At 30.9% G+C, this 17,060-nt stretch overlaps 1 protein-coding gene across 1 annotated transcript in view; it reads left to right on the top strand.

The window, feature by feature from the left end:
• Positions 1–17,060, top strand: part of LOC119609746 (sestrin homolog) — an 84,499-nt gene that overhangs the window by 46,918 nt on the left and 20,521 nt on the right. The window contains 1 exon segment of the mRNA XM_037964650.1: positions 12,419–12,583. Within this exon segment, the coding sequence (XP_037820578.1) occupies positions 12,419–12,583 (165 nt within the window).

The raw sequence follows: 17,060 nt of genomic DNA, 5'->3' as shown, positions 1-17,060 counted from the left end.
TAGACTAGACTATAGACTAGACTATAGACTAGACTATAGACTAGACTATAGACTAGACTATAGACTAGACTATAGACTAGACTATAGACTAGACTATAGACTAGACTATAGACTAGACTATAGACTAGACTATAGACTAGACTATAGACTAGACTATAGACTAGACTATAGACTAGACTATAGACTAGACTATAGACTAGACTATAGACTAGACTATAGACTAGACTATAGACTAGACTATAGACTAGACTATAGACTAGACTATAGACTAGACTATAGACTAGACTATAGACTAGACTATAGACTAGACTATAGACTAGACTATAGACTAGACTATAGACTAGACTATAGACTAGACTATAGACTAGACTATAGACTAGACTATAGACTAGACTATAGACTAGACTATAGACTAGACTATAGACTAGACTATAGACTAGACTATAGACTAGACTATAGACTAGACTATAGACTAGAATATAGACTAGACTATAGACTAGACTATAGACTAGACTATGGACTAGACTATAGACTAGACTATAGACTAGACTATAGACTAGACTATAGACTAGACTTTAGACTAGACTATAGACTAGACTATAGACTAGACTATAGACTAGACTATAGACTAGACTATAGACTAGACTATAGACTAGACTATAGACTAGACTATAGACTAGACTATAGACTAGACTATAGACTAGACTATAGACTAGACTATAGACTAGACTATAGACTAGACTATAGACTTGACTATAGACTAGACTTTAGACTAGACTATAGACTAGACTATAAACTAGACTATAGACTAGACTATAGACTAGACTATAAACTAGACTATAGACTAGACTATAGACTAGACTATAGACTAGACTATAGACTAGACTATAGACTAGACTATAGACTAGACTATAGACTAGACTATAGACTAGACTATAGACTAGACTATAGACTAGACTGTAGACTAGACTATAGGATAATTATAGACTAGACTATAGGTTAGTCTATAGTTATCCTATAGTCTGTTCCATAGTCTAGTTTATAGTTTAGTGTATAGTCTATATATGCTCTAGTCAATAGGCTAGTCTAGGCAAGACCCATAAAAGTTTATGTATGTTTTGGTTTTTCTTTAGATATTATAGGTTACGATGGCTGTCCACTTTTCACACATAAGTGGACCAGTTCGTGTGAAGCAATTAGCAGCTATTTCATGCGGTTATATATGAAAACCAATTTTTTTTTTAATTTTAAAAAATCGAAATGAAAAACATGACAGGCAAGATTTTCCAACAGTATACCTCAAATGTTTTTAATAAAAATAACTTTATAAACATAATTTATCTATTCAAGATTTTTTATAAAATTTTCTTAAAAAAATTTTAGTATAAAATGTTTTCATTAAATTCCAAATTCAACATAGAGAGGAAAATATGTCAATTAGTGTCAACTATAATTTCACAACAAAACAATGACTAGACAAAATTTGAATAAAAATATAAATATGTTTTCATTTTCTATATACATATAGAAATGTCATAGACCTTTAATGATTTTCCATGGGTGTAAAATGGATTTTTTTCTTTTTTTTATAAATTATTTATCATAAACTTTACGAAACTGCAGCCATTTGTTTATTTTTCTCCATAGAGAATGTTTTTTCTTTTATTTTTTTTCTGTGGCATAAAGAGTAATACTTTGTTTAATATAAAATTTTGTAATTTGTTTATCATTATTTTTACAATAAATTTACGTATGCCATGCACATTTCAAAAATAATCATAAAATTTTATGGCAGCATTTTGTTTTATATGTTTATAATAAAATAATAATAAATAAAAAATTAAAGGTTAGGTATTTTTCCGTTTTTTGTTTGTTTGTTTGTTAATAACAAAAAGCCTATAAACAAATTAAAACGTGATATGTTTTTAATGTTAAATTAAATAAACAATTTGTCAAGATGATTAAAACTATTATAATTTTATACTATATTCTTTATTAAAAGTAAAAAATTACTGTCTTAATTTTTTGAGTGTAACAGCTACATGTTAAAATTGTTTTAATTATGGCGCTTTGTTTAAATTAAAAATAAAAAAATTAAAATCGTTATATTATGTAAATTTAATTCATAAACAATTATTCAATAAAGCTTAAAAAAATATGATCAACAAGTATAAAAAAATAATTTATATTTAAAAAAATTGTTGTGCAAATTTATAAAAAAAGTTATAATTATGGATACAAGTTCAATACTTCATATAGTATAGGTTCGCGGATCTATAGATATCAAAATAATGAAATTTTTATGATCAAAAATTATTAAATATTTTTATCCCAAGTAAAGAAATTTTAATTCTCGAACAGTTCTGATCTATAGAGAATATCTGTGCAAAATTTTCTGTGCCTCGATCCCGTTCTCTAGAGCCTAATATGATTTTAACATTAAACTATATATTCTCATAATCCTAGATGAGAGAGAAATAACAGAAAATAAGTCCTATAATAGACATTGGGAAAACCTACCCAATGTCTATATGGCACAACTTTGGCTTTCCCTTGGAATGGAGTAACAGACTTAATGCTTAAGCACTGGCCTCGCATAGAACGTGCATTACCTAACGAATGCCCTGCTTGTGGTTAGGGTCATTGGGAAACCCCACCGTGTAAAACCAAAGTAGTTCCTGCACAACTAAGATCAGAATGCAGTAACAGGCTTAATACCTAAGTACTGGTCTCACATAGAACGTGTATTCCCTAACGAATGCAATGCTTGTGGTCAGGGTTTTCATGATATATTCTACACAGAGGGAAAAATAAATATACACGCCTGGTACCAAATTGACACCAAACTGTTTATAATTTATAATGGTAATTTAATACCATCCGTTGTCAAATACGTTCGACAACACTAGGTAATGTTGACAACATTGCAAAAATTCGTTGTCGAAATCTAAATTTTATACACATCCGTTGTTAACATTTAACAAACGTGGTAAGCTCACTATTGACAAACAAACCGTTGCCAATAGTGAGCTTACCACGTTTGTTAACATTTAGACAACGGATGTGTATAAAAATTAGATTTCGACGACGAATTTAGTTTGACAACGAATGTTATTGAAAAATTATAAACTCTTTGGTGTCAATTTGGTACCAGACGTGTATATTTCCTTTTCCTTCTGTGTACATTATCAACTGGCCAGCCAAACCTGCATTACTTTGTATAATAGACTTATGCGCTAATTGTGTCCAATTCTGAGGAGGTTTCTCTTCTGCTCAGAATGCTCACAAGTGGACATGGACCATGTTTTTATTCAGACCTTTCATTTCGGTTATGATTTTCTTAAAGTCCAATAAGGACCTGGATAAACAGATTTCCACCTGAAAGCTAAAGTTGTGATAAGAAAATCGGGTTCCAGATTTTCAATGTAGATCCAAAGAACCTTTTTATATCTCAGGTTAGATCCATTAGTACAACAACAGTAACCGCAAAAGTTTGATTCAATGTTCAGCTAGAACATGATCTTCTATATGCGACCAATGTCTCACAATTCCTGACAATTTTTGTTTTTTTTATGAGATCGGACACGTTTGGTGTTTGTGTATAACCGGTCAATATGTCCAATATACATTGGTGACGTGCATTATAACCAACTTTTGTCAATTCGCCTTGAGATAAGAGTCTCTCTTTTGTAAGTCCAGCTATGTAGGATATACAACTATGTTTCGATTGGAAGGATATCCTGCAATGTTTTTAAAGCTTTAGTTGACGTAGTACTGATAGCTTCATTTATACTCCCTATATTATCCAAAGTAGTTCTCCAGATTATAGATGCGTAAGTAAGTATCAGTCTGATTATGCTCTTATAAAGGCCGTGTGTGTTATAGTTGCGCTACGACCCCATGACTCTGAGCTTATGGTTCTTCTACATAGCTCTCAACATCGATATGCTTTATTGGTTCTATTTTCCATGTATTATTTCCATTTAAGTATTCGATCAAGAATATATTGACTGATGTCGTGTCCAAAAATCAGTATAGGCGAGAATTTTAGTATTTCTTGTGGTGATAAAGTTGGATTAATATTCAACTCTGTTAGTTGAGCCTTGAATACAGCCGGATTCTGGTCTAAGTCCTTCATCAGTTATGTTCTTAGGAAGTTCTTAATAGTGATTATTCAGAGAAATGGAGAAGAAGGAAAGCTTTTATCAAACTTATCTTTTTCACACTCAATCTGTTACAATTTGTTCAAACTGTTCAAACTTTCCTACTCTATTGAGTTTTTATATGAATGAAACGATACAGATTTATGTTCCAATATTAGTGGTCACGTGGTGCGTTGGAGTATGTTTTTATGGTAAAAACTTAAATCATAAGGCGTAAAGATAAATGTCTGTGATATTGTCTATATAGTATAAGATCATAAAATAAATGTTTATTTAATACAATTTCTAAAAATAGATTATGGAGTTAAAAAAGTTGTATTTCTAGTTTACAAGATATTAATTAAACTATTTTTATAGTTTTTATTATACTTAAAAGCAGCAGCAGTTGTCAATGTCAGTTTACAGGTTTGAATTTGTCAAAATGAAACTCATTAGTTGCTAATTTGATTACCACTACTTTAAGACATTTCATTATTTTTAAAGAAATTATCTAGAATAAAAGAAAAAGCTTTTTAACTTTAATTGTTTAAAAATAAAGATTAAGAGATTTAGTCAAACACAAAAAACTGGTAAAATATTATTAAAAAAAATCAAGTTTCATTCTAATTTGCTCCAATTTAATTAACTAATCATTAGTTATGTCTTCTTGACACCTCTGTATACAATTAATTCCTCTATAAAAATTATCTAACTGAATTATCTAAAATTTTGAATAAAGAAATAAAAAAGTTAAAGCTAATTAATCAACTTGCTATTTACTTTTGTTCATTATATTTAAATACATACTCATAAATTTAAAACTAAATTAGCGGAATTAAAAAGCAAAAATAAAATCTCTCAAAAAATAAAAAATAAAAAAATTTAAATAAAATCATTTGAAAAAAAAACAAACTAAATTTATTTTTAAATTAATGTTTCAAAAAGCATTTATTGACACACGCGCGAACAATTTAGACAAAAACGAAAATGAAAACAAATGAGAAAAAAATAGAGTTTCATCGGGGACTACAATGAAATTAAAATACCCTACACACAAAAATCTAGTCTATAGTCTAGTCTATAGTCTGGTCTATAGTCTAGTCTATAGTCTGGTCTATAGTCTAGTCTATAATCTAGTCTATAGTCTAGTCTATAGTCTAGTCTATAATCTAGTCTATAGTCTAGTCTATAGTCTATAGTCTAGTCTATAGTCTAGTCTATAATCTAGTCCATATTCTAGTCTATAGTTTAGTCTATAGTCTAGTCTATCATCTAGTCTATAGTCTAGTCTATCGTCTAGTCTATAGTCTAGTCTATCGTCTAGTCTATAGTCTAGTCTACAGTCTAGTCTGTCGTCTAGTCTATAGTCTAGTCTAGGTCTAGTCTATAGTCTAGTCTATAGTCTAGTCTATAGTCTAGTCTATAGTCTAGTCTATAGTCTAGTCTATAGTCTAGTCTATAGTCTAGTCTATAGTCTAGTCTATAGTCTAGTCTATAGTCTAGTCTATAGTCTAGTCTATAGTCTAGTCTATAGTCTAGTCTATAGTCTAGTCTATAGTCTAGTCTATAGTCTAGTCTATAGTCTAGTCTATAGTCTAGTCTATAGTCTAGTCTATAGTCTAGTCTATAGTCTAGTCTATAGTCTAGTCTATAGTCTAGTCTATAGTCTAGTCTATAATCTAGTCTATAGTCTAGTCTATAGTCTAGTCTATAGTCTAGTCTATAATCTAGTCTATAGTCTAGTCTATAATCTAGTCTATAGTCTAGTCTATAATCTGGTCTATAGTCTAGTCAATAGTCTAGTCTATAGTCTAGTCTATAGTCTAGTCTATAGTCTAGTCTATAGTCTAGTCTATAGTCTAGTCTAGTCTATAGTCTAGTCTAGTCTATAGTCTAGTCTATAATCTAGTCTATAGTCTAGTCTATAGTCTAGTCTATAGTCTAGTCTATAATCTAGTCTATAGTCTAGTCTATAATCTAGTCTATAGTCTAGTCTATAATCTGGTCTATAGTCTAGTCAATAGTCTAGTCTATAGTCTAGTCTATAGTCTAGTCTATAGTCTAGTCTATAGTCTAGTCTATAGTCTAGTCTATAGTCTAGTCTATAGTCTAGTCTATAGTCTAGTCTATAGTCTAGTCTATAGTCTAGTCTATAGTCTAGTCTATAGTCTAGTCTATAGTCTAGTCTATAGTCTAGTCTATAGTCTAGTCTATAGTCTAGTCTATAGTCTAGTCTATAGTCTATTCTATAGTCTAGTCTATAGTCTAGTATATAGTCTAGTCTATAGTCTAGTCTATAGTCTAGTCTATAGTCTAGTCTATAGTCTAGTCTATAGTCTAGTCTATAGTCTAGTCTATAGTCTAGTCTATAATCTAGTCTATAGTCTAGTCTATAATCTGGTCTATAGTCTAGTCAATAGTCTAGTCTATAGTCTAGTCTATAGTCTAGTCTATAGTCTAGTCTATAATCTAGTCTATAGTCTAGTCTAGTCTATAATCTGGTCTATAGTCTAGTCAATAGTCTAGACTATAGACTAGTCTATAGTCTAGTCTATAGTCTAGTCTATAGTCTAGTCTATAGTCTAGTCTATAGTCTAGTCTATAGTCTAGTCTATAGTCTAGTCTATAGTCTATTCTATAGTCTAGTCTATAGTCTAGTATATAGTCTAGTCTATAGTCTAGTATATAGTCTAGTCTATAGTCTAGTCTATAGTCTAGTCTATAGTCTAGTCTATAGTCTAGTCTATAATCTAGTCTATAGTCTAGTCTATAATCTGGTCTATAGTCTAGTCAATAGTCTAGTCTATAGTCTAGTCTATAGTCTAGTCTATAGTCTAGTCTATAATCTAGTCTATAGTCTAGTCTAGTCTATAATCTGGTCTATAGTCTAGTCAATAGTCTAGTCTATAGTCTAGTCTATAGTCTAGTCTATAGTCTAGTCTATAGTCTAGTCTATAGTCTAGTCTAGTCTATAGTCTAGTCTATAGTCTAGTCTATAGTCTAGTCTATAGTCTATTCTATAGTCTAGTCTATAGTCTAGTATATAGTCTAGTCTATAGTCTAGTCTATAGTCTAGTCTATAGTCTAGTCTATAGTCTAGTCTATAGTCTAGTTTATAGTCTAGTCTATAGTCTAGTCTATAGTCTAGTCTATAGTCTAGTCTATAGTCTAGTCTATAGTCTAGTCTATAGTCTAGTCTATAGTCTAGTCTATAGTCTAGTCTATAGTCTAGTCTATAGTCTAGTCTATAGTCTAGTCTATAGTCTAGTCTATAGTCTAGTCTATAGTCTAGTCTATAGTCTAGTCTATAGTCTAGTCTATAGTCTAGTCTATAGTCTAGTCTATAGTCTAGTCTATAGTCTAGTCTATAGTCTAGTCTATAGTCTAGTCTATAGTCTAGTCTATAGTCTAGTCTATAGTCTAGTATATAGTCTAGTCTATAGTCTAGTATATAGTCTAGTCTATAGTCAAGTCTAGTCTATGGTCTAGTCTATAGACTAGTCTAAATTGTCCATGCCTTGACCCAACACTTAAGCTGGAACTTCGCCAGCCAAAGAATGTTTGGATAATATCTGCTATAAATTTATATCAGAAATAAACAACTTGATTCAAAACCTCTCTATTATGCTGTAGGCTGAATATAATTAATATCTATTAATTGTGTTTAAATATCTTTTTGTATTTATTATTAACTTATATTTATTATTTTATTTAAATCCCCTTTTTCAATAATTACTAGTTATCAATGTAAATTTAAATCTAAATCTATTCATATATTTGTTTTAACGTCTAAATTATTAACTTTGTTAGACATTAAGTATCGCCCGATACAATATATACTACATATTTGAGAACAACTGATCATCTACATAATTACCAGTATTTTTAACTACTCATACCCTGTTAATGACGCTTGATTAATGTTCAAACTGTCAGTTAGCTTGACAAGTTGTTTTTTGATAGAAATCAAAATTTTTCAAGTCATACAATTAGTTTGTTGGCCAAATATGTTTTGTGTATAAAAATTTATAATTTGACACACGTTCTTTTGTGCCAAATTAAATGATTAGTATTTGTTAAACTAGAAATGTTAGCGTTTATTAGTTAGTCACAGTGGTATCGGTATCGTTGATGATAAATGAGTTTTCTTTTTTGTTTTGAAGTTTTGAGAAAGTTTAGCGAACTTCATTCATTTAGTGATCGAACGTTGCGAAAGTTGATGTACACATTTCGTAGAACATGTTTTTTTTTTGTGACAATAATTATGGAGTGATCCTTATAATCTCTATGTATGGAGATTACCTCCTGAATATTTATTGCATGTCATTCATAGCTAAGATCTTGCAACTCACAGTGATTGATATGGATGAATGTTTTCGTCAGCACGCCGTTTAAAAATAGCTTAAATCGCGTAGAGCCTAAGGACAACCAAAAAACCCTTCAAAAACCCTCCATGAGCCATTAACTAGACGTAGATCTCTGAGACTTTTTGAAACGACTCTAGACGGTTCTACCTTAAAGGGTTTATTCTTTATTTATTCGTAGAACAATAAAGAACATTTCGACATTAAGTCGAAATGTCTTTTCAGTTGTATTTAATCATTGGCATAACTGATACAACATCACGTTGAATTGATATGGGTTCCAGGACATGAGGGCATCCGGTGAAATGAAATATCTGATGAATGCGCAACCAAAGCCTCGTCCCTAGACTTAACTATTGTGTAAAGAGATATTCACACTCTCCTGGTGACCCTATCAGAATTGATAGATGAATGAGCTTTTAGTGAGACGGAACTCAGGTGGTCAAATATGACTACTTGTAGAATATCGAGACAACTGTGGCCACATTGACAAAGGATAGTACTAGGACTCTCTTGTCTTTTAGTAAGAACTCGATTAGACTTCTAACGGGTATAATTACTGGTCACTGTATGATTGCACATATGTCGGAAGGTATGGGCTAGCCACATTATAGCTACTGTAGAAGAGAAATCGGTACAACACCTTCTATGTGACTGCCTAACCTTACAGGAGCACATACTGCTCTATCTTGGTAGAGCTCTTTCCCATGATATGGACTGTCACAGAGATGCATCACTAGTAAATATGATGGGTTTTATTAGAAACTAGCTATACCCAGTGTGCTTTGCTACCCTAAAAGGAATATGTATAAATAAAAATACCACTTAACGATTTTGAAGATTATAACTACAATAGTTTTCCAGATTTATAATATGTTACATATGAGAGATGTCAAGCAAATTATTGCAAGTTCGCCGGTTTCTATCTATTTATAAAAAATTTTAATAATATAAGAGTTTCCAAGATGCACGAAATTTTGTATTTAATTCATATATGTTGTGCCAAGCCACCCATTGAAAGTCCGCCCGTTATGTTCTAAATGTTCACATGAATTTCAAAGTTCTTCATGAGAACTAATAGTTTCTCAGATATACGAATTTTTCTATTTGAGCTTGAAGCCCCCACATAAAAGTCCAAAATGTTCAGATGAATACTAAACTAATTTGTGCAAAATTTTATAAATCAAGTTCTATTAGTTTCCCAGATAAACGAAATTTTATATTTAATGCATATGGGAGGTGCCAAGTTCCCCATTGAAAGTCCGCCCGTTATGCTCTAAATGTTCACATGAATTTCAAAGTTCTTCATGTAAAATTTGAAGATTCTAGCTCTAATAGTTTCTCAGATATACAAATTTTTCTATTTGATTCATATGGGGGCTTCAAGACCGCCCAGATGAAAGTCCGCTTTTTTTTCCTCCTAAATGTTCAGATGAATATTTAAGTTCTTTGTGCAAAATTTGAAGAATTTAGTTCCATTAGTTTTCCATATAAACGAATTTTTGTCTTTAATTAATATGGGAGGTGCCGCTCCCCTCATGGTAGTCCGCCAATTTATTACCCAAAATGTTTAGATGGATGTTAAAGTTATTCGTGCAAAATTTGAAGATTCTAACTGTAATAGTTTCCAAGATAAACGTTTTTTTGTATTTAATTTATATGGGAGGTGCCACGCCCCCTAATGCTAGTCCGCCTACTTTTTGTCCTAAATAATTATATTGACACTAAAGTTGCTCCGACAAAATTTGAGGACTCCAACTGTTATATTATCTTCTAAAATATGCGGATTTAATATTTTCTTAATATGGGCATGGCCACACTTGGAATTTCAAAAAAGCCTATTTATTACCTATTTCAGACATACAGGAATACGCTGTGAAAATTTTAATAAAATCGGTTCAGACGTTTAGTCTGAATATATATATTGAAGATAGAAGATAGATATCGACTGGTTTTCACGGAGACCTCGTGAACCACGTAGTTAACTCAATTAGGGAGGGAAACCATTCTCTTTTATGTACAAACTCCCAACATAAGTGAATGGCAATTATAAGGGTATCACAATGCGCCACAAGACCTCCGAGGGAACTCGCTAACTAGAGAGCAACCCATGTAACCTAACCTTGGTTCACAGATGGTACCACACAAACTGATGGTAAACCAATGAGCTGGCATTTGTGGACCTAAGATTCGTAGAAAATATCTCTCAAACTTTCAGGCGGAAATTTATGCTTTCTTCATATGTGCTAATGCGTGTGTGGAGAGAAAGATCAGGGTTCCAAGTTTATACATAAAGTCGAATAATCAACCTTACTGTTAGATAAAGTCAAATCGGTTGTTTTAATGGAAAGTGACACATCTAAGGGTATCACAATGCGCCACAAGGCCTCCGAGTGAACTCGTTAGAGCAACCCACGTAACTTAACCTTGATTCACAAATGGTACCACACAAACTGATGGTGAAACTAGAGCGGACATTTGTGGACCTAACATTAGGAAGGCAATTTTTATGAAAAAAATATCTCTCAAACTTTCAGGGGGATATTTATGCTTTGTTCATCTGTGCTAATGAGTGTGTGGAGAGAAAGATCAGGGTTCCTGACTCTTAGATAAAGTCAGGTCGGTTTTTTTAATGGAAAGTGAGAGAACTTTAAATTGATTGAAAGAAGGAATCAATTAGAAATGGTGTAATCAAAATTTAATAATTTTAATCAAAGGTCGTACACCTAGTACGACAATAATGATATCTTAACTTATTGATAAATATCCCCATTTCAACACGTCTTCAATAGGATAAAATTTCTTTGTTTTTGCAATTTAATACGTTTAGGTATATTATCTATATAATTATATATAAGTATGTATTTATTCATTTATATACAATTAAGTGTATTTTGTTGTAACAAATTAACAAATACACATTTTTTTCTTTATTTAACAAGTCGCCGTGGTATAAACATTAATGTTTATTTTTTTTTTAATTTTCTGACAAATAGCGCAAAAAAACTGAAATACAAAACACGTACGTGTGCCATAAGACCATTTTTGAATAAACATGAACAAACACATCGTGTCACATCACAACCCATCCCGGGGCACAGTGTTACGACTATAATTGTTTCGGTTTTTTTTTTTTTTTTTTTCATACATAGTTTGTTACGTTTCAGTGTTTTACAGGCGGTTTATTGTACCAGTACAAAGTTCTTCCATATAAAATGAGTTGTTTTCTTCTTATTTGGTTAAAAATGTATGTTTGTTTAAATAGTTTTTTTTTTTTTTAATTTTTTTATTTAAAATTGTTTATTTGCTATTTTGTTTGTTTGTTTTGAGCAATCAAATGGAATTTAAATTGTCATTGTGTGTGTGTTTTTTTTTTTTTTTTTTGGTAAGACCAATAATGTAAAACAAGCTGACTTTAGAGTAAAATTTTCACTTGCTGGGTTTGGTAGTGAAATATTAAATACTGTGTCTTGCCGCCAGCTGCTGCAATTGTAGCTGTAAGCTGCAAATTATAACTTTTCCATTAAACGTTTTAAGTTTCAAACACACAATACTTTTTTTTTTGCACTTTGCTTTGTGGTGACTTTAGAATGTAATTTTCTTTTCTATTTATTCTAAACTTATTATAATTTTGTAGTTATTACAATTAACAATAACAAATGACAAGTAATTTAATATATTTTCAAAAGAAATTATAAACCAAACTTGGCCTTAAATGTAAGAAAATACAAAAACATGTTGATTTTAGTGGTTTTGTAATGTCAGCCATTTGTTTTTATATTTTTTTAAATCTTAAAAAAACATTTAGTTATAAGTACAGTAATGTAAAGGAAAGAGTTATACTTTATAAATTATAACTTATAATATATAACTGTTTATTCAGATTTTTATAATTATTTTCTTTTCTTTCAGTGTTCGGTTCGTGAATACAATATGGATGATCTCGAATTAGATCAAGTAACGCAGGTGATCGGTTATCATCCACGTTTTTTGGATCATTTTTTAAGAACTCAAAATTTTATTATGAATGGCGATGGTCCTTTGCCATATGATTATCGTTATTATTTGGCCATAATTGTAAGTATTTTTGCTGTTTTTTTAATTGATTTATATCTGTTTAAAAAATAAGTTTATTATATTCAAATCTTATATAAACACTACTGAAACTATTATGTCTAATTGGTCCACCGATTTTGTGATATATATATAAAAAGATTTATCAGTAAATTTTTCTGTGATCAATTAAACTTAAACGAAATATTCCTCTTAAACCACTTACCGAGTGCGTCGCCATAATCTGTACTCCTCCACTTATGATTTCTCCTAAGGGGAGGGAGTAGAGAATGCCCACCATCTTCGCGATTTATGTAGTTCACGCGGACCATAAATGACTATGGGAATGTTTCTCTACAAAACAAAACAATCAATGGAAAGATCTAATAACAATATAGGATCTAACAAGCAATCATATTGGTATAATCGGAAGGATATATCGGATACAAAGCAATCAATGGAAAGATCAAATAACAATTAAAGATCTAAATAACCAGTTGCCCGTGGCGGACGGAGCTGAATGTCATGGATGTACTCGGAGATAACACTCTAAGCATTCCAAACCTTTAAATTCCTCTGAGGGTTCCGACTCTGAATCCTCTGATAATCCCAACAAGAAAAGCAGAGGACTCAAAGTAGAAAATTGAAGGAGATGTTGCAAAAGATCAAATTAGGTCAATCCCAGGTCAATCCAAAGGATATATCGGATTGTCTATTAACCTCTTAAAACAAAAAAGAAATTTATAACCGATTTTGGCCTGGGCTAGGTTACTTTAAATAAAGATATTGAAAAATAGATCGCGATGTCTCGAGTAGCTAGCAGCTGAAGCTGAAGAAAAAAAGACATACAATATACTAATACAGCCCAGACATAGCATTTCCAAAGAAATCTTCAATCATAGATTTACGAGGAGGAACACAAAGGCAAGTACGATATTGTGAAGGTGAGCACGTCGGCCAAATCAAATCAAAGCCCCACAAGATATTTGTCTCTCATTCTCTGAGACAAAGAGGAACTGAACCTTGACAACAAACTAAAGAAGAAAAAAGCTCTCCGTCTTCCGATATACTGACAAAAGACAAGTCATATCTTTTCCATAGAAATCTCCAGTTAGAATTGTATGAGTGTGTGAGCAGAGATTTTAGCAGCGGTTTGATGATCATGAGAAGTGAGAGGTCATACTATATATATATACTCTGCAGTATATATATACTCTGCAAAATTGACTCAATCGGCTCGACTTTAAAACGGCGTCAAACTTGATGAGGTATCAGAGAATATCCGAATGTTCAAATTTGTAGACTTGCTATTTGATATTTATCTGCTGTCTACACGATATCCAAACTGGTTCTGGAATGTCGGGTATCTCTTAATGAGATGGCAAACCATTCGAACATAGAGCTACCCTGGTATCAGATGATTCAGATGTATCTGGGAGTAATAAAGATAATAACTTGCTCTCTCCTACACGAAGAGGAAATCAACACAATATTTGGTGTTCCTCTCTTTGATGTAAATCAATTAGACATTAGGTCGCAGAATTCTTGATGCTTTTGCGGGTGTAATATCAATCGTTTGTAGCCATTCTGCCAACGTACGTTAGTAGACCAAATATCCCACTTAATGACTTATCTAGGAGTTGTCGTAATGCGGGCGTAGAAGAATCCATGGAGTTTACTGAAACCTTGGAGACCAGCTCATGGTCCCAATGTCCTATGAGTCAATTGTCTCGTTAACCTACCAACAGCTTAGAAATTACTATTTATCGGCCTTTGTTTTCCAAATTTCTGATCAGCAGAAAATCTGATAGAACTGCGCCTTTTAATTCTGTATTGCCAATAATAAAAAAGATCCCAATATTTCATCAAAATAATAAAACACCATACGGATCATTTGCGCCCTCACTTTCCATTTTAAAGTGTGGTCGGGTTGGTTGGTCGATTACTGGTGATGATTACTGGTGATGATGTGATGGACATAAAACTAATTATTTGTAAACAATAATACATTCACTACTTGTACCCTGCCTCGAATACAACAACAACAATAACAGCAATAATACTACACGTGTTGTAATAAATTGAGGTCTTTGTTTGAAATAATTGTTTACATTTCAGTTGTTTGTTCAATATTTATTTATTTGTTTGTTTGTTTGTTTGTTTGTTTGCATATTAAATGCATGTAATTTTTTTTGTCTTGTGAAAATATTATCACTGCATTTTGCACTCACATTTATATATTTTCAACTACTCGGACTATTAATTGAAGGCGTTGGCTGTTTAAGGTCATCACCACCATCATCATGATCATCATTACTAACGTTGTTGACGACAATAACATCATTATAAAATAAAATACAAAAAAAAACTGAACCGACTAAACTTGATGACGCCTTAATTAATTAATTACTTGCTTACTGGCATACTTATTAAATAAATAATTATAAATTGTTTAAGTTTATTGTAATATTTATATTTTTTTTACAAAATAATACAATAATAAACGTTTATAACACTTTAATAGGCTAGCTAGAGAAATAATTGTCTGTTTAGAATAATAATTCTAAAGAAATACGGCTGTATTTATGAAAACTTATTTTAGGTTTATTAAACAATTTTAGGCAAAATTCAGGAAAATCGTATTTATAAACGTGAAATAGCTTAAAACACCTTCAATAAACCATTGACAATTAGAAGAATTTTATTGTAGGCTCGACCCTTCTTTAAGCCAACATAAATTTGTTTTTTAACAATTTTTTTCTCAGATAAAGATTTTTCCGGTAATTTTAGGTTGATTGCGAAAACTAATTATGGTTTCTTTTAAAATAAAATCTAAAAATTCTAATTTTAACGTTTACAAATTTGTAAATAAAATCCCAGAAAATCTTTAAACGATTATATTTTGAGGAAAAAACTCAAATCTAGGCATTATTGGATTAATGCATGAATATTTGACAATATTCCAATTGTCCAGCACTATTTTTAGGCAATTTGGAAGTGCCCGTCTGTCCACCAAATGATGGACAAAATCATTTATTTTGGCTTTTTCAAAGTTTGTTGATTAAATATAATGCCATAAAGTAATTAACCATGTAAATTATATTGATTAGTGTTATACTAATGCAAAATATATTCGCCGGCATTAAAATTAGTCAAATATCAAAGAAATTTATCAATATTTGCAAAAATTTATCAAAAATTACAAGGAAAATAAGTAAAAATAAGAAAATGTGTCATAGTGATGTATATTTTGTCGCAAAATATCCGTTATTCGGATACTTTTAATAATAATTAGAAATTATATGTTATATTTATACATCAGAAATAAATAGACATTTATTAAAGCCATATATATATTTATTTTTCTTAAAAGTTTGTTTTTATTGTCAAAAATCTATTATAAACAAAAATATGAAATTAAGAAAAGCGAATCAACGAATATTTTATCCTAATTGTACGCAACACTAACACATAAAATGACAGCCATATTGTACAGTGCTGCCAACTTAAACATAAATCAGCACAATAGTTAATATACGTTTATTATTTGTTTATGAATATCACAATTTTATTAATGGTTTTTAAGGCTAAAGTGTGCTTTAACTATTGAGTGCATTAAAATAGAGCCCTGCATGAGTGACTTAAATAATAAATTAAAACATTTGATTTTTTTCAAACACTGTGTTTGACTCACTCATTGTTTTATGAATGAAATGAATAGTATATTTGAAAATAAGGAATGTTAGTCAATACTCAATTCAAACGAAACAAGTAATGAGAGTGTTTGTGTGATTCAATTCAAGTAGTATACAGTGAGTGAATCGAGTGAAAGCAAAACAATTTTTAAGTTCGACAAATTAACAGATTTTTGAATATTACTTCGAATTTTCGAACTTAATTTCGAATAGTCGAAGATAATATAGTAGCGTCATCAACTGTACTTATCACTGCCAAATTTCAGCCAATTTGGTCCACGGAAACTGGTTTTATCAGCTTTAAATTTTTTCGAACATGAGTTCGAATTTTCAAAATTTTTTTTTAGTTTTTTGGACTCAAAGAATAATTTAAAAGCATAAAAAATTTTTCGAACATAACTTCGAATTTTCGAACTTAATTTCGAATATTCGAACATAATATTATCTTGTCATCAATTGTACTCAAGACTACCAAATTTCAGCGAATTCGGGCCACAGGAACTAGTTTTAACAGCATTCAAAATTTTCACCATTTATTCAAGAAAAAGTTTGAATCGATTCATTCGATTCAAACAATCTATTTTGTATTGTTTTAACATAAACAAATTGTTTACTCGCTCGATTTGAATGTAGTTGCACATTCACTTGATAGTACTCACAACGTTTGAGTATAACAAAACTTTGTAAATGCTATTCTAAACAAACAATGAGTTGAGTGCAAAGCAATGAGTCACTCATTGTGTGTAGCAAATAGCGTTACTCATGCAGGGCTCTACATTAAAAGCAAAATAAGATTTTTTTATAAA

This window comes from Lucilia sericata, unplaced genomic scaffold (assembly GCF_015586225.1).
Source record: "Lucilia sericata isolate MDLA Ls3-8-SP2 unplaced genomic scaffold, ASM1558622v1 Contig001053F_arrow, whole genome shotgun sequence".
Classification (NCBI taxonomy): domain Eukaryota; kingdom Metazoa; phylum Arthropoda; class Insecta; order Diptera; family Calliphoridae; genus Lucilia; species Lucilia sericata.
The sequence above is the reverse complement of the archived record's forward strand: the minus strand, read 5'-3'. Positions and strand labels throughout refer to the sequence as shown.